The following is an 18060-nucleotide window of genomic DNA, read 5'->3' as shown; positions in this document are numbered from 1 at the left end:
TCACAGCCCCGTTTCCAGGTTGCTGTTCCTCCTCCTGCCCCATCTCCCTCTTTTCCCATGTCCATCTGGGTGGGTGAATTGCTGGGAGCTGGCTCTGCAGTTTCCAGGCTGGGTTTGCAATAATGTGTAAAGCTTCTCCCTGTCTACTCGAGCGTGAAACACATCCCTCCTGCAACCCCTCAGTCTGAGTTAATTATTAAAATCCTGCTGTTAAGACATATGAGCATATGTCTGTCCAGCTGCCATGCTGACTGACTCTTCATCATGTGCTTGAGAAATATTCAAATTGGTTTGAGGAACTGGTGTCCTGTATTTCAATGTGTTCCTTTGTCTTTTCCCTCTGGAATTATTCTTCTTGAATGGTGATTTATAATTTTTTTTTTTTATCATTCCTTTATATTCTCTCTTGTCTATGCACTGCTTTGATCTGAATCCAGAGTCGTGGTGGTCTAAATCTCCTGTTGAAATGGAAGCAGCCCTTGTGAGTCAAACAGGGGTTATTTGTATTTCAGAGAATCTGGGTGGCATCTTGGGATGGCTTTGTACCTGGTTATAATACCAGGAGGATGGATAAATTCATGTGTATGTACAACTGTCCCTCAACTCCTTCTAAATGTAGAACTTGGAAATTTGGGATTTGGCTTTAAATGCTGTGGCATTGTCAACAAGCCCACTGAGAGACACTGGGAGTGTTTCTCTGTGTCTCAAGGTGATGCAGGATTGAAAGATGAACATGATATTTCCTATTTTAATAAGAAATATTTCCATCTAAAGAGATTCAAAATGATTCTGCTGTCAAGCTCTGGTGGCTCCCAAATGAAGTTCAGTTTATTCCAGAGCTGTCCTAGTGTGGTTTTGCCTGATAATTAAGGAAATTTGGGGGAGGCAGTTCAGAAGGCTGTTAACAACAAGAAATAAAACCATCTCTGGTGCTGTCCCTTAGCAAATAATTTCAGAGCAGCTTTCAGGAAGCTATTTTAGCACAGGAGCACAGCTGGCTCCGTGGGTGTGGGAGGTAGGTGTGAGTTTCCCGTGGGCAGGCTCTGGGAAATGGGGGTGCTGCAGTTTCAGTGCTCCTGTCTCCCTCTCACCCTGGTGGCACACGGGTGGCACCCAGGTGCTGCAGCAGTTCAGAGTGAGGTGTGATGTTTTTACCTGGCTCTAAGGTGCTTGGGTCGCTCCTGGCTCGTGTTTCCCACCAGGCTGGAGGTTAAGGAGTGTGAAAAACGCCAATCACTTGTTTTTAAAATTTTAAAATTTAATAGTAATAAAATGGTTATAAAAATAGTAATACAATTAGAGTAATAATAATTTGGACGATTTGAATTAGGACAATATGAGACAATAGAGACACTCCGGTACCTTTTTATGGGCAGCACGAGCCTGAAAAAGGACACAGTTAACAAAGGATTAACCCTTAAAAGCAATGGCTTGTTGCATATTCATACACCTCATACATGATGCATAAATTCCATTCAAATACAGGATTGTGTCTGGTCATCGTCAGCTTCTTCCTCTGAATCGTAATAGTGCCTTCGAGGCGGGAAGAAGTTCATTTCTTCTGATAAGAGGGCGATAAATTATTTTTCTCTGAAAGATTCAGGTGTCCTGTGGCTGCTATTTCACTGCAAATCCTTTCTTTAAAAAAAGTATCCTACATAGCATCGTTTCTATTTTAACAATTTTTATAACCTAAAACTATATTTAACACAGTACTTAAGAGAATTAATACAGCATTACTTTCTAACACAACACATATAATATTCATTTCAGTATTAGCGAAAAGCCAATCATAAAATACATGCGTTTTTCACAAGGAGGCAGTGACAGCCCTGGCAAGGGATGAGCAGGGGCCAGGCACACACAGATCCCTGTCCCTGCACCAGGGCTGCCTCACTGCTGGGGCTGATTAACATCTCCCAGCCCACATTCCACTTCTGGGAGCATTTCAGTGTGTTTAGATTTCACACGTATTGCAGAAAGCTTTTGGGAAACAGCTGTTCCCTGAACCTTCTTAAAACGGGCTCTTTTCTCCTGATTTTTCAGTGCTGTTCTGTTCATGGTCTCACTTCCCTCTGGACTGCATTCTCACAAACGGAGCTGGCAAACCACAGGAGACATCCTGGAGTTGTTTATGCAGTCTCCCAGCAAGCTCTGAGCAACGGGAGGTCAATTAAGGGATTTTCTTGAGTGCTCTTTTTATTGTGCCCCATCACACAGGTATCCCCCGAGGGCAGAGGAACAGCTCTGCTTTGCATGTTGAGACCCTGTGGTGCTGCCCTTGCCCCAGACAGAGGTTCAGGAAGGTGGCTCTGAGCACAGAGGCTTTCCCTGATCCCAGTGTGCAATCAGTATTCACTTTACATCTGTGGGATGGATGGCTCATGGGTTCAAAGCATTGTGGTGCTTTTAGAATCCAAATGTGCTCCGTTTTTCCAATCTGCTCTTCACTGATGTAGAACTTCTTAATTTTTTTCCTTCTTTTTTGCTCAGAGCTGGAGTGTGATTGTAGACAAAAAGCAGTGAGGGCTGGTTGGGGCCTCCTGTTCCTCCACCTGCCCACCTCCAGCCACACCTGCTCTGCTTTTCCAGCCTGAATTTACAAGTTGAGCAGCAAAGTTAAGGCAGAGCCAAATCTCTGCAGGCTGACAAAAGGGAGATTCTGGAAGGAAAGCAGCCTGTTCCTTGCCTTGCCAAGCACACACTGCTGCCTCTGTGAGGAGCAGAGAGGACACTGAGGGCTCTGTGAGGCAGAAGGTTTGGGAAGGCACCATCTGTGAGCTGGGAGAGGAAAACCCTGGGGACTGAGGGTGAGAGGAGATGCTGTGGTGCCCTGGGAACAGCTTTGCTTCAGTGCTAATGGGGGGAGCCCCAGGCAAAGAAACAGGAATTCACTTGGGGGTTTTTTGGTTGTTCTGGAGGTTTATTTCTGTTTGTTTGTTTTGTTTTTTGAGAAAGATGTTTGCTTCTTTCCCCAGCCAAAGCAGCGAGTGCCTTGTGAGAGGGAGAAGGGCCCAGCCTGGAGGCCTGGCTTTGGCTGGGGAAAATCCATCAGCCCATAACACACAAACTTGGGAGAAAAAGAGCAAGCTTTGCAGAAAAGATGTGATTTGGTGCCTTCCTGAGCTATGTGTGGTCCACTGAAGGGTGAAGCCCAGGAGAGGGCTAAACTCCCAACTGTTAGTAGGGTTTTCCCCATTGTCTCAGCTGCCCCAGCGCCCTGCTCCATGTCTGTGCCCTGCTCCATCTCCTGCCCAGCACATGCCATCTGCTGTGGTGATCATGTCAGGAGCTTGGCAGCTGTCTCCTCACTTCATTGTCCACATTTCTCAGCACGTGCTTCCTGCAGCAGATTGGAATAAGGGCTCTGCAGGCTGGTTTGGGGTGGCTGTAGTGCGAGGAGGGTCCCCACACAAGGTGCAGAGTGGGGCAGCTGGGGGCTGTTCACTGATTCTCTGGCTGCCGTTCATGTTCCTGGCCCTGTGACTCGAGTTTGGCCCTGGATCTGCTTTTCAGTGTCTGTTTTATATCTGCAGGACTGCCTGGCTTGGCTCCTGTGCTGGCTGAGGAGACAGGCCCTCTCTCTGGAGGGGAATTTGGAGCAGGGGCTTGGATAGGCTGCTCTGAATCAGTTTTTCCTTTTGACTCCACGGGGAGCTGACACAAAGGAGCTGCCATGTGAGGTTTTCCATGTTGGGAAGTGTGAATACCCCAAACTCTGACTGCTGCTGTTCTGGGAGCCACAGCTTTCCTCCTGGGACTGTGTAGGACACTGGCATGAGCAGTGTGAAATAGTTTATGGATAGGTGCTAAAACCTTTACTAATGGGTGGGTGATGTGTGTATATCCAGCATTCATCCCTCTCTGTAGAAATACAAATTCTTTGCCTTCAAATTTTGAAATCTGTTTTTCAGAATAAAACTTCCAACCCCTTGCCTTGTTTTGTGGTCAAAAGGAGTTGTTAATTCTGCATCAAAGTGCCCTGAGAGGCCTCCAGGGGCAGCCAGCACTTGGCACTCATCCATGAAGGGTTGCAGCTGTTCAGCCAGCCCTGAGTTTGTCTTTTACCTTTGCCATGTCCTGCTGGCTCAAAATCCCAAAGCTCTTCTGAGTGTTCCCATAAATACTGAGCTTTTCTCAAGTGTGAGGAAAGTGTGGTCATGTTAAAATAAGCACCTGGCTGCACACCAAAGCCCTGCACTCCTTGTATGGCATTTCACTCTGTGACCCCCTCAACTGTTCAAAGTATTTACCTAGGAAAGACGAGGGAGCAAAACAAAGAGCCTCTCGAGGTGAAGTTGATAAGAAATTGCAGGGGAGGGTTTACAAGGAGCTGCAGTCAGCACTGTGAGGTCAGCTGGGCAGAGTAGGCTGACAGGAGATGCAGAAGCACCAGATGTGAAGAGTGTGGAAGGAAATCAGGTAAAAATGGTGCGGGATCTTGTCAGATGTGTTAAAAGCTAGGAACAGAGGAAGATCTGTTGGGTTTTGAAACTCACTTTGGGGTTATGGAGTTCATATTTTCCAGGTGCTTGTGTTGGTTTATTATAACAGCAATGCTTTGTGTTGTATTATTATATATAATATAATATAATATAATATAATATAATATAATATAATATAATATAATATAATATAATATAATATAATATAATATAATATAATATAATTATAATATAATATAATATAATATAATATAATATAATATAATATAATATAATATAATATAATATAATATAATATAATATATAATAGTATATAATAGTATAGTATATATTATATACTATATAATCATATGTATATAATATAATCATATATATAATATGTAATATAATATAAATTACTTATATTATATTATATTATATTATATTATATTATATTATATTATATTATATTATATTATATTATATTATATTATATTATATTATTATATTCAGCCTTCTGAAAACTTGGAGTCAGATTCCTATCTCTCACCTCCTCCTGGGGACCCAACACCACAACAGAATCTGTTTTTCCTTTTGACTCTAAGGGGAGCTGCCCCAAAGCAGGTTGAAACACTCTCAGAGTAAACAAAGCTCTCTTTGCAACTTTTCCCTTTAGGACAGTGAGCTCCTGACATTCAACATCTCCCGGCACCAGTCGTGGTGGAGTGAGAATGGCCCTGGCTGTGTGAGGAAGGAGGCTCCAATGTCTGGCATCAAGGGGCTGGATAGCCATTCCTACATCTCTGTCATCGGCTGTGCCCTGGAGTATCGCTACATCGAGGTCATGCACAGCTCCTTCCAGATCCTCATCGCGGTGAGTGCCTCACGAGGGGAGCAGCTCCCCAGGAGATGCTGCTTTGGTTTTGTTCTTTGCCAGGTACAGAGTTTGGGCTGTGGTTTTCACCGCTTTTTGTATTGCCTGATTGCAAAAGCCACTGTAAATGTGTTTTGTTGGATTGTTCTGCTCTTCTCTCTTATGAAAAATACTGCTGGCAATAGTTGGAAATGGGGATCAGCAACCTGATGCTTGAAGTAATGCATCTGTGCAGCCATGCAGTAACAAAGGGTTCTGAATCTCTGTTGGGGTGTGGGAATTCATGTTTTGACCCTTCTGGAGGAGAGTTAAAAGAAAAGGTTTTGACAGCACAAGAGGAAATGGCACCAAATGGCACCAGGGAGGTTTAGTTTGGATACTGGGGACAATTTCTGCACATAAAGGGTTGTAAAGCACTGGAACAGACTGCTCAGGGAAGTGGTGGAGCCACCACACCTGGAAGTGTTCAAAAACTGTGTGGATTTGGCACTTGAGGACATGGTTTAGTGATGAATGTAGTGGTGATGCTGCGTTAATGATTGACTTGAAGCTTTAAAAGGCTTCTTCCAACCTTAATTCCATGTTTCTGTGAAAGATTGCTCTTACTCCCCATGGCTCAGTGATGGGTGCTGGAGCAAACACCTGCACATTTGTTGAGAACAATCCCCAGAAAATGAAATCAAGTTTTAGGAGGCAGTAAGCAGCTTATTTTCCTTCTGCTGATACCCAAGATATAGCCACTAAATGTTTTCATCCACTCTTTCCTCATCACAGTCTTCCTCAGGCTTTTGAAAGTACTCTGTAAAAATGCAGCATCCTTAACATTTACTGTTCATTGTTTCTCACTTTTCTGTGAAATTAACACAAAATATCCATTGTGCTCCTCACTTTGGTGCTGCTCTTACATTTTGTAGCCCCTATCTCTAATCTGCTTTGGATTGTTACTTTGGGGTTAATAGCTTTATGCAAAAACATGAACTGCGGAACCATTCACATTCTGGCTTTCAGTTTTGGCTTAAAAAAGAAAGGCACCTTGCCCTGTTTAAATGCTGAAGGATTACAGTGATTTTTCAAGTTTCTAGAGTGCCAAGTACTTCTCTGCACGTTTTTGGTGCTGTCCTGATCCTGCATTTCCTATTAGCTGGACTGCGTGTGACCCAGGGAACTGCAGGGAGGGGGAAGGCTCAGGCCCCTTTCTTGCCCTGTCAGAGAAGGGGCAGAAGCTCCTGTTTCCTGACTTGGATGAGCTCCCTGGCTCGTGTGCTGGCCGTTAATATCCCCTCAGCTCTCCTTGGGGCCAAATGATCTGCATGGATCTGTCTGAGAGCTGCTGCCATGCCCCTGTGTGAGAGAGGCAAACCTGTGTGTCCAGCAGAATACAGCCTGCTGTCTTCAGAGAGGGCTTTTAGGTGGAACAGAACTGTACCTGAGTTTGGTGAAACAGGGGCAGACTTTGCAGTCATACCATCCTCTTTTAGAGCATAGAGGTTTCCCGCTCTTAGCATCCTTCCTGAACTCCTGAGCTGGCACAGCCCCTGTGCCCTGGGCCAGAGGTTGAGCCAGCAAATGCTCCTGAGTTTGTTTGGAGTAGATCTTTGTTTTTTGGCAGCTTACTGACTTAGGCACGTGGCCCTGGGCTAAGTGATCACTCTGATTTATAGAACTCTGTCTCTGGCAGTGGCTTTTCCTTTGCTTCTTCCCAAAGGCACATGACAATATTCTCTGTGCATCTGCAAAACATCACTAAGGGCCAGATGGGGAGGCAGGAGGGGACTATAAGACAAAATAGGATTTAGGGAAATACTTTCTTTCTCTTTCACCCTGATATTTAAGGTGCAATAAATTTTTGAGTCCTAAACCCTGAAAAATGGGGTTAAAATACTTGTAGGCAAGAAACCCATATGGGCTGAGCTATGCAGTGAACTAAATTTCTACTTGTCCTACAATAAAAGCACAGTATTGAAGCCCCAGATCTGTAACTGCTGCTAGTTCTGAAATGCTCATGTAATTTTGTCATGTAGTGGAAGGAATGGAGCTTTTCCCCTCTTCTTCGAGGTCAGGCAGAAAGCAAGTCTTTCTCCCTCAGACCTTGCCTGAAAGCAGTCAGCCAATTCTCTCCCTTTTTACTCTCTGAGGGTCAAACTCTTTGATCCCTGCCAGTTTCTTTTTCTGTTCTCTTTATCTCACTTTGAGGCAGGTTTTATTACGGGCAGCTGTCCCCAGCGTGCTGGCAGGTACAGTGCTGCAGACAGGCAGGGACACAGATCAATAGCACAAAAACACAACCAGCAACTGGAGGGCTCAGGGGATGCAGCAAGAGATGTGACCTCGTTCCCTCCTTGTCTGAGACCACAGTCGTCAGTTCCCTGTTAGGAAGGGCAAGGGACAGGCAAAATTGTGCTTTCAGTAGTTTGGGTTTGCTTTTTGGGATGTTTTTTAGTAGTTGTGGGGTGGGGGGTGTGTTCGGCTTGGTTTGGTTTTCACCCCAGATACAGCACTGTGAAATCCATTCTGTCTGAATATGCAATACCCAACTGTGAGCGCTTTATTTTATTTTACTTTTTTTTTTCTTGAAGTTCTAATTCCTTGAGACTACTGAGGGACTGTAGTGCTGTGTTGTTTACCTGGGGCAAGGCTCCCTGAACTCAGTCTTGCATGCCAAAGGAGAGGGAAGGCAAACCTGGATCCATCTGGTGAGCACAGTGTTGGCTGTCAGCTTGACTCCTGCTGATTATATCATCCTGCTCCTGGGCATACATTTGAGGATACAGAAGGTCTCAGTCTGCTTTTGCTCAGAGCTTGTCTGTACTCCTTGAAGGCAAAAGCAATTCCTTTAATCTGGAATGCAATCAAACTTGGGCATATTAGTCACCACACGTGATACAAGTTGCTGTAGGGCCCAGTTTGAAAATCTTTCTCAATGCTTTAGCACAAAACACATCAGAGGTAAAACAACAGATAGCCAAAGAGAGGCAATCAAAATTGAGAGGTAAAAGCTCATCGGGGCAACATCTAAAATTCTGTCCTGGTATAGAAATGAACTGTAAAGATAATCCTACAAACCCAGGTAGGAAATGCAGCAGCAACTTCTTTGTCAAGATAAGAATCTGCTTTGCTTTTCCCTTAGCAAGGATTCATCTTGCACGTCCCCAGCTCGCCAGCCAGCAGGGAGAGGAGTGATTCCCAGCTCTGAAATACCTGGCATAGCTCTGGGCTCTCCATATGGTGCTTCTGGGAGTGGGGAGGCTTGGGCTTTTCCTGAGGCTCCACTGAATGGGGTAGAAATTGGAAATGTCTTCTCAGGTGCCAGAACTCGCTGCCTGCCTGCCTGCCTGTTGTTTTCACTCAGACTGACAGGTTGGAAGGTTCCCAGGGAGGCAGCAAGGCAAGCCTTGACAGCAGATGTTATGTGAGAACCAGTGTGCAAGAGATGCCTTGCTCTTGGCAGAAGGTAGATTTTCAGTGGTTGTAATTGCATCCAAAGAGTAAAGAAGGTCAAGGAATTAAAGGATTTTGATTGCCTCTCTTTGGCTATCTGGTCACAATAGCTCATTCACAAGCTGGATTTTTGCTTTCTCATAGCAGACGTCCCTTCATTTCCCCCTCTTGCACTGATGTCAGTGTGCACCTTTCATTAGCTCTGATTAGAAGTGAAACCTAGAATGCATGTGCCTGAAGGAAGAGCCTTTGCACCTATTCTCTGGTGGAAAAAGCAGTGGCAAGTTTGTCTATTTTGAGAGAAGAGTTGGAGAATCTTCACTAGGACAGAGGCAGACTAAAGCCAAGATCTTACACAAGTAACAGTAACACCTCCTAACATTTGCCTCCCCATCCTTTGTGTATTTTGCACACTTGCAGCCAGCTGGTCCCTTTCTCCAGGTTTTTCTCTAATTTACTCTTTCCGGCTCCAGCGCCTTCACTCAACGCTGCTGTTTGATGAACAGTTTTCTACTCTATTAAAAAGTTCACTTCAGAGGGCTGAGGGGCCAGGGGGATGCTCAGACAAATGTTTCCCCCATTCCCTTGGGGCACCCTTGTCTCTCCCTGTCTTTCCCCCTCTGTTTGCCTGCAGAGTGCTTGGGGCAGCGTGTGCGTTCCCAGGCTGACACAGCACACCTGCCCTCAACATGTGTTCCTCATAAAAAGGCTTAATCAGATCCTTCTGCAGCTTGGGGAAGCTGGTACTGCACATGCAGAACAAGCAGAGAAACAGCAGCAGAGGCTAAAGCCCTAGAACATTCTTTGGGGAATTAGAGCAGTGGCTTAGTGTCATTTTACATCGCTGACGTTTTCCCTCCTCTTCCACCTCCCCGATGTAATTTGCAAAGATCCAGGAATTATTGGTATTTCCCTGGGATACAGAGCTTAAACCCCTCCTTTGCACTGAAATCAGCAGCCAGGATGGCACTTGGAGCAAGGGTGAAATTATTCCAAATTGTTGGCTCCTGTGAAGCTTCTTGTTGTGTGTTAATTGCCGATAAACTGGGTGATGTTTGGGGGTTTGACACATCGTTATCAAAGATGCAGGCAGAAGGGAATTTCAGGTGTTTCTTGGAGACTGCTCGTTCCACACTGCAGCAGACTCTTCCAGGGGAAAGACTGGACAACGGGAGCGGCATTTCTCCTCCTTAGCTCTATTTAATTCCTAATTTATTCTGAAGGTGAGACATGGGGATTGCCATGAGTTCGGTTAATCCTTGAGATTATTTAATTTGAGGTTATTTAATTGTAGATTAATCCTTTAGAGTATTTAGTAAGGTCAGCATATAAAAAACTGGAATTCATATTTATAGTGTACATCTTTCCCCCCCCTTGCCATTGAGACTCCTGTTCTGGCCAGATCACAATACAAACCTTCTTTGAATAAAAGGTTCCACTAAATTAACAAGCTTTTTTATTGCTGAAATGCATCTAAAGAAAGAATGGATTATAAAGTCAATAAAAAGTAAATTTTAAACACCAAGCAGATGATTTTGAAACAAAGCCAGGAGATGGAAGGAATTAAAAAAGAAAACCCTCCACTCCAGTGAAGCTGGGATTAGAGATTTAGGAAAGTTCACTTAATTCACTAGGTTTTGATTGGTTGGTTTGTTTTCCTGAATGCAAAAAAAGTCACCTTAGTCATAAAGTGAAAAATGTATGGGGTGAGCAGAATGATGGTGGAGGGTTATGGAGCATTAATTTCTGTGCAAAACAAACTTCCCAAGTCAATCACATTGCTTGGTGCTTCTGAACCGTGAAAAATGCCCAGAGCCTTATCAGGTTTGCTGTGACAGTACAGCTGATAATGGCTCCTGACTCTGCTCATAAACTGGGCAGGTAAATCACTTTCATTGGTAATTCTAGCCAGAGTTTCCTGACACAGGTACCACGTAAGATTTGTGTCTACCTGTTATAGAGCATAATTGCAGTGAGGGGATTTAGGGCTTCCACTTTGCATGGCTGTTAACCCAAAGTTCCTCCTCTGAGAGGTGATGGGAAATCTGGGGAGGGAGAGAATGGTCCTAGAGTTCCCTCGGAATCAGGGAGTGTATTCAGGGTGCACCTTTCTGCCTGGATATTTGTGTGTGTGTAATTTGATGTAAGAGGCTGGATCCTGCAATTACAGAACTGCATGAGCAAGTGCAGAGGATGTGTGTGAGCACACTCCGAATTTGTCACTTGGGTTCAGACGCCTTTATGCTGGAGATCAGAAGGTTGGTTGGACATCTCTCGGGGTGCTGAGACGTGCAGGAAGCACTCTTGTTTTACCAAGAGCCCCTGGGTCAGGGTTAGGGTTAGGGTTAGCCCAGGGAGCAGCGGCGGCTCCGGGGAGCGGCCCCGGGGCTTCAGCACCACGGCCAGAGCCCGGACTGGGCCGGGAGCCCCGCGGTCCTTGGGGCTGGGAGAGCTGCCCGAGCCCCCCGAGCTGCCCCAGCACTGCCGAGCCCACCACCGAACCTGTCCCCCAGTGCCACGCCTGATTGTCTTTTAAATGCCTCCAGGGATGGGGACTCCATCGCTGCCCTGCACAGCCTGTGCCAGGGCTGGGTAACCTTCTTAATTATGAAATGTTCCCCAATATCCAATCTAAACCTCCCGTGGCACAGCTTGAGGTCAATTCCTATTGTCTGCTTGTTTCTTGGGAGGAAGAAAGCCCATACCTGGGCTACAGCCTCCTTCCAGGCAGGCACAGGGAGCATTAAGGTCCTTCCTCAGCCTCCTTTTCTCCTGAGCCCCCTCAGCCATTCCTCACCAAACTTGTGTTCCAGACCCCTCCCCAGATTTTTTGCTCTGACCTGCCCAAAAACTGCCGCAAACTTCAGGAAAAAAAAATAAATCCAGGTTTATATTACATAGGATAAAGGAAAAATCTCTAAAATTTTGTTTGGTTTTGATTTGTCTGCCTTAAACAGTGGTAGTTCCATTCTGAGACAATTCTAAAAGTGCAATTAGATTGGCCATTGCATGTGGCCAGAGGGTTTACATTTCTCTGTAGCTCACAGGAGTTTATCCTGAAGCCCAGCAGAGGAATGAGGGAGTCCCCAGAGCTGCCCTTCCTCCACTGAGTTTCTGGGATGTGCTCCCATCAGGCTGACCCAAGAGGAAAGCAGTGAGCTGCCTTCTCTTTCAGATGATTATAGAAAAATCTTCAGAGGAAAAGCAGGGTTTAGTGATGCTGCAAAAACATTCCATTTCCTCCCAACAAGTTATGTTTTGTCAGGGAGAGCTGGAGAAACCACAAATATTGTAAAAGTCCCCAGCAGAAATCTCATTATCCTGCCTTTTGTTTTCGGGTGTGATGTATTTTTCTGTCATATTAGAAATGAATGGACTCTACTTTTCGAGCCTTCCCATGCATCATTCTGTCTCCACTTGGAGTGAGTCACTGTGTGTTACAGGCTGACTCTTGTTCCCAGGAATTGAGTTCACAGTGGAAAACAATTATGCCTCACAATAACTTTACTAATGCAGTTACTGTCAACCAAGATCTCGCTAAGTGGGGTGTTATGTAAAGATGTGAAATGAAGGATGGAGAGGATATTTGATTAACAGGAAGAAGACAAAGCGAAATAAGACCCTGCTGCATCTGGAATTCCCATAGTAGCAGGAGTTTGTTTTTCTGTTTAGGCTGAGGAACACCTTGATAGTGAGCCTGAAGGAAGGAGGCAGCTCTGATGCTTTAGAGCTTCTAGAAACTACACAGTTACTAAAGATTTTGGTGTCTGAACATTTCTGCCAGTACGGCACCATTCTTATGGTTAACTAATTTTCTATCTCATCTGCATAAAAACTACTCACCTCTAATTGGTAATTTACCCTGTAGGACAGGAATGCTGAGTTTATGAGTTTTTGTCATTCCAACTCTGTGTCCCCTGTGCATTGCTGTCTGTCCCACAAGGCATTCCCATCACTTCTTACAGAGACTTAGCTTAGCAGTTTCAGTTTCAACAAAGCCAACCCACGTTCTTGCCAATCATTCAAGCAGCTGAAGGTGCTGCTCTGAAGGTGAGGATGGCTCTTACAAGTTTTCCTTCTGAAGCTTTGGGTGTGCTCCATCAGTGCCTTCCCTGACACCCACACCTGATATGGCTTGGCTCCACAGTCACAGAAATGCTGCCAACTAAGTGTAAATAGTGCCTGCTGAAGTTGTGCCCAGTGGGTTCTGACCAGGCTCACACTGGCTGATGCTGAAATGATTTATTCTCTCTCTTTTCCAGCTGGTGGGCTTTGTGTACGCCTGTTACGTGGTTAGTGTTTTTACAGAAGAAGAAGACAGCTGTAAGTATTTATCAACAGATCCCTTGGCAAAGGTTTTAGTAAATTTTGTTTCTCTCTCAGATGTTTGTCTGTCAGGACTGAGCTGCCATCAGACTCCTCTCCATCTCTGCCTCTGTGTGTTATGGCACTAACTAACCCTCAAGGATCAGCTATTTTTGCTGTAAGGGTTTTTTCCCCCATGTCACTCTGTGTTAGGTGCTGTAGTTCTGCTACACTTAGAGCACAGAAAGAGCTTGGTTGTGGCTTCTCAGCTGGACTGAACCTTAGAGAAACTGGGCAGCTGCCTCTGTTGTGAAGCTCATGTAGCCTGAGAATAATGGCTCTGAAATATTACTGCTGTGATTAAAAGCACCTACAACAAAGCTCTCAGCCCAGGGCTCAAGTGGGAGACCTGCAGAGTCTCATGTGCCACCAGCTGAGGATGAAGCAGATCATGAGAGTTCTTGCCAAGAAGCAATCTGAGCACTTAATTTAAGAGCAGAGGAAGTGCTGTGTTTGAATTACGAGGAGGAAGGAGCCAGCTCCCTCGTGTTGGGTACACAAATCTCCTCAGTGACAGTCAGTCACTGTGGCACCTGTCAGGGCAAAAACCCACAGGTCTGTGGGACCTGTTCAGGTATCCCACTGCTCCTGGATTGCTTTGCCCCTCTAAAAAGCCCTCTGAGAGCAATGATTTTACAAACAGAAAATGGATGCATGAAGTAAATGCAAAGTTAGATTTGTTTGGCAATGTGTTGGGTTGAGGCCAGATTACTCCAGCAAAGAATCTCATCCAAAGGTTTTACATTCAAGTATCAATTCTTTTAAGGCATTGATTAGGTTTGTGCAAGCAGCTTTGTTGTTTTAAAGAGCAGCTGGCATGGAGGAGAGCTGGAAAACAACAGCTTTGAACTGAGTGTTTGAAAGTACGTGAGGAATGTGTTTTCATAGGAGCGAGAGGAGATGCATTACTTATCTGCCTTCTCCTTGTGGTTTTTTTCTTCCTTCCTTCCTGGCTGAACTCATTCTCCTGGCTTTATTGATCATTTCTGTAGAGCTTGGCAGTGCACTTAGAGAAAGGTGCTACATTATAGTAATATTTTTTAAATTAGGCTATAGCTCTTGTATTAGCTAAATAGCTCCAGTTCTGAGCCCCTGCTGAATATTGTAAAGCAATAACTTGACAGAGCTAATTTTTATAGTAGGGATCTTTTAGGAGAGGCAACAACAGGGGAGGAAGCTTTATCTAGGCAACACAGAGCTGGTAATTTCAGGATATGTATTTTTTTTCCCACTAACAAATTCACTTTCCCTCCCAGTTTCCCAGCTTGGAGTTAAAATGCCAGCTTGAATAATTAACAATGACAAACCATCAATATTTCACACTCACAGGGGTAGATCCTTCCAGTGACCTGAATAAATTTGAGCTGCGTTTTAATTTTCTCTTCCATTTGTGGTTTCCTTTAAATGTTGCTTTGATATGCAGCATGAAGTAATTATAAGTGCAGAGGCACATTAATCAGGAAGCTCATGCTAACGTGATTTTCATGAGAAAACACAGCAGTAGGGACCTACTAATGCTGAATTGTGGGCAAGAATATTTTAGATGTGCTAATGCAGTGTATTGAATCACAAGGAACCACACTTAAGATTTATCTTTTTAAAGTGTCTTGGATTTTGAGTGCCCTTATGCTTGTGTGCTCAGATGATAAGAATTGTGTTTGTTCAAGGTACTCAGTAGTTTCTGAAAATTGCAGTTATTTAAAGTTTCCCAATTTAGGCATTCCACAACTGAGGTGATAAAGTTAATATCTTGGTTTTGTTTAAAATGGCTGCCTGTTTTGATTTTAGAGTACTCAAACACTTTCAAAAGTGGCTGAGAAAAGGTAAAGTTTCACTGAAACTATTTGGGAGTTATCCCCACAAGTAACTTAAAATCTCTTCAGATTTCACCCATTACCTTCAGTTGTCCCAAAATTGCAGTATCAGCCTGAAGCTGTCCATCAAGATGGAATTTGTCAGAATCTGTTGTCCTTAGGTTTCTAAATATATTTTAACAAGTTGGATGTTTTCACATCCAGTATATTAGTAAATATTTTTTTCTATTATTTGATCAGCAAAAAAGCCTCAAACCTCTTCAGCTTAAATTTAAAATAATAGTGCCACCTTCAGGAAAGAAAAATAAACAGGCACTTAAATAGTTAATAAAACTCTCCAGTTATTTATAAATGGCAGTTGGACAGGATGGTTTTCACACTTCCATACAAAATGTACTAACTTGGCACCAAAAAATGATCCAAACTGGGTCAGTTTTAAAGGGTTCTGCAAGGTCAGTGACAAATCCCAGCCCCTGACACCATCCTGCCCTGCCTGTGCTGGCCAGCTCTGGGCTGCAGGCTTGGCCTGCAGTCCAGGGAACTGAGAATTTTCCAGCCCTGGAAAATTCTGGCCCGGCGACTGAGGGAATTGTCACTGGGAGCTCTCCCCGCTGCCCTGGTGAGCCCTGGAGAAGGGAGGCTTTGTTCCTGTTTGTGCACAATTCAAAGAAATTCACTTGGCAGAGGAGATGCAAAAAAAATACCAGAGCTGGAGATAATGAGCTGGTTGCAGTTTTCCAAAGCTGCTGTTGTCTTGCAGGAAAGACAAGTGGGGCAAGAAAATTCCCACTTGAGTGTGTAACCTTCGCAGGGAGGGCTGTGCTGCCAAACCTCTCCCTGGCACTGGCTCAGGAGCTGTTCCTCAGCTTCCTCCCCTCACCTCTGGCTTTGTCTGCTCCTCGCACATGCACCACAGTATGGTGGCAATACCCAAGGAGCCTTTTCTGGAGTCTTTGTTAGCTCTGCTTTAAGTTTTATGTTGGCTGAAATCTCCTCTTTTGGCTTGCTTGCCCATCCCAGGAGATCCCAGAAATCCATACCTGAAAAAAATCATTTTTCTGTTCTGTCACTAATTTTTGTGTTTATGCCATGACATTCACCAAGCCTTCCTTTCATTTCCTTTCAACTTTCTGGCCATGTTTGTTTGTTTATTTGAGTTCTGATTTTTTTTCAGTTGATTTCATTGGTGGATTTGATCCATTTCCTCTCTACCATGTCAATGAAAAACCCACCAACCTTTTGTTCAAGCAGACATACCTGTAAGTATCACCTGTGCTAAGAGACTCCATGTGCTTCTTGGTTTCAAGGGTGCCACAGGTTTGGGTTTTTCCCTCCTTTTGTAGGTTGATTTCTCCAACAGGCATGGAAGGAATGAACAAATGGACCCCAAAAGGGGTGAAGCTGCCCTTTCTCAGCACCAAAATAATTTTAAATTCTGTTGCTTCCAAGAACTGGGCCCAAAAGTTCAGCTGAGAGCAGAAAGGGGAGCTGTCCACAGCAGCTTTTCTCATCCCAATAATGAAGGGCCACTGTTAAATTCTCATTTCTGCCCTGAGGCACAAGATCACAACTTCACTCTGTCCACTTAAAAGCTGCTTCTTAATGAGATTCTAAAACACAAAGGCCAGTTCTGTCTGTTTAAGGCAGCACTGAGATCTGATTTTATTTTCCTTAAATTGATCCGCAAGAAGCAGTTCAACACATGGAAGTTTTTTACAGCAGCTGCTGAGGGAGGCTGTTTTTCAGGAACAATGGTACCAGCATCCTGCCAAAAAGAGGAATGTGAGGATGGTGGAAAAGAGTGGGGCTGAGGGAAGAAAAACTTCCCTGAGGTAGAGTGGTAGATGTGCCCCTCTGATTTCATAAGGACTTACTGCCCACTTTGTCACTGCAGCAAAAGATCAGGAATAAAATAATTTCTGCAAAGCCACTGAATTCCCTGTAACTTTGGGGGTTCTCTAGTGTTACTACAAGGGATGCTACAGGAGATTAAATATTGATTTCTCTCTCATTTTGTCACAGTGGGGTGGAATTTTTCATAGTCTGCAGAAGCTGTGCAGCTTTAAGCAGCTCCCTGATTTACTGGCTGGATGCAGCAGCATGCTGAAGAAGCATCACATTTTTACAGTACAGGGTTTGGGCTGCTTTTTTCTTAAAATGACCAATTCTGCTTGTGAAAGAAGCTATCACTTCTAAATGAACATTCCTATATGGGGAGATTGTAATATGAAGAGAAGTTAGCAATGTAAAACTTTCTTCCAGGGCCTCAGTAAGAGGGGAAGCTGCTGCTCAAGTCCTCAGATAATTTTGTTGCTCCTCCCTCCCTTTCTTTAGCCCATCACTTCTCTGTTGGTATCTTCTGCCAGCACAAAATAATATTTCTTCCAGGCTAACAGAAGGTGAAAACAGCTGCTGAGCTGTAGATAATGTGACCCTCTGTAAACTTCAGCAGCCACCAAATTGCAATTTTTGATTATTTATTTCAGCCTTTTGCCTCTTTTCCATGTGTGTGAATGGGAGTGAGGGATAATTCATTCCCAGGTTATGGTGCCATGGAGTGTTGCAGGCTGGGGCACTGACTGCCACATGCCCCTGGTCCAGCTGTGAAAATCATTTAGTGATGACTTAAAGGCAGCTTGGGCTTTTTTTATATTCTCTTCAAGAAGATGTGAAACAACAAATACATCCAATTTATTTAAAATTTAAGAAGGGCTAAGGATCAGGGACATAGGGTTTCTGGTTTGAACTAATTTTTGTTGAGGGAAATGCTGAATGAAACCAAATTTCTTCTACAACTGATCACTTGGAGCTGACTGCAAGCAGGAACCTTCATTTTAGGATGGCATCACCCCCTTGGCTGCAGTCAGATGCATTTTCTGGGCTGCCACACTTCTCTAACAGGATCACTTTCCTTCATTCCTAATGGAATTATCCTATTCACTCCAGTTTTACCTATCCTTTTCTGATGAGATCCCATTCCTTCCTCCCACTGTCCCCTTTCCTGCATTTTTCTCAAGTCTCTCTTTTTCATATCACAGAATTTATGAGATTTTAGAGATCTGAGGCTCCACAGTGCAATGACATGAGCTGCTAAATTCAGTATTCAAACTGTGAACCAATCAATTAATTTTGCCAATCAAGGCAC

The 18060-nt window shown here is 44.2% G+C and overlaps 1 protein-coding gene across 3 annotated transcripts in view; it reads left to right on the top strand.

Annotated features, from left to right (window-relative positions):
* The window catches only part of NKAIN4 (sodium/potassium transporting ATPase interacting 4), a 49914-nt gene that overhangs the window by 28541 nt on the left and 3313 nt on the right, over positions 1 to 18060 (top strand). For 2 of the 3 annotated variants that reach the window (XR_009115341.1, XM_058036422.1), the window contains exons 4-6: positions 5101 to 5298; positions 12999 to 13059; positions 16090 to 16174. Coding sequence is in view for 2 of the 3 variants with exons in the window: in XM_058036422.1 (XP_057892405.1) it covers positions 5101 to 5298; positions 12999 to 13059; positions 16090 to 16174 (344 nt within the window). In the remaining variant the exon portion in view is untranslated. The remainder of the gene's footprint in view (positions 1 to 5100; positions 5299 to 12998; positions 13060 to 16089; positions 16175 to 18060) is intronic. The other variant, XM_058036423.1, reaches the window with a different exon arrangement.

This window comes from Melospiza georgiana, chromosome 17 (genome assembly GCF_028018845.1).
Source record: "Melospiza georgiana isolate bMelGeo1 chromosome 17, bMelGeo1.pri, whole genome shotgun sequence".
Taxonomy (NCBI): domain Eukaryota; kingdom Metazoa; phylum Chordata; class Aves; order Passeriformes; family Passerellidae; genus Melospiza; species Melospiza georgiana.
The sequence above is the reverse complement of the archived record's forward strand: the minus strand, read 5'-3'. Positions and strand labels throughout refer to the sequence as shown.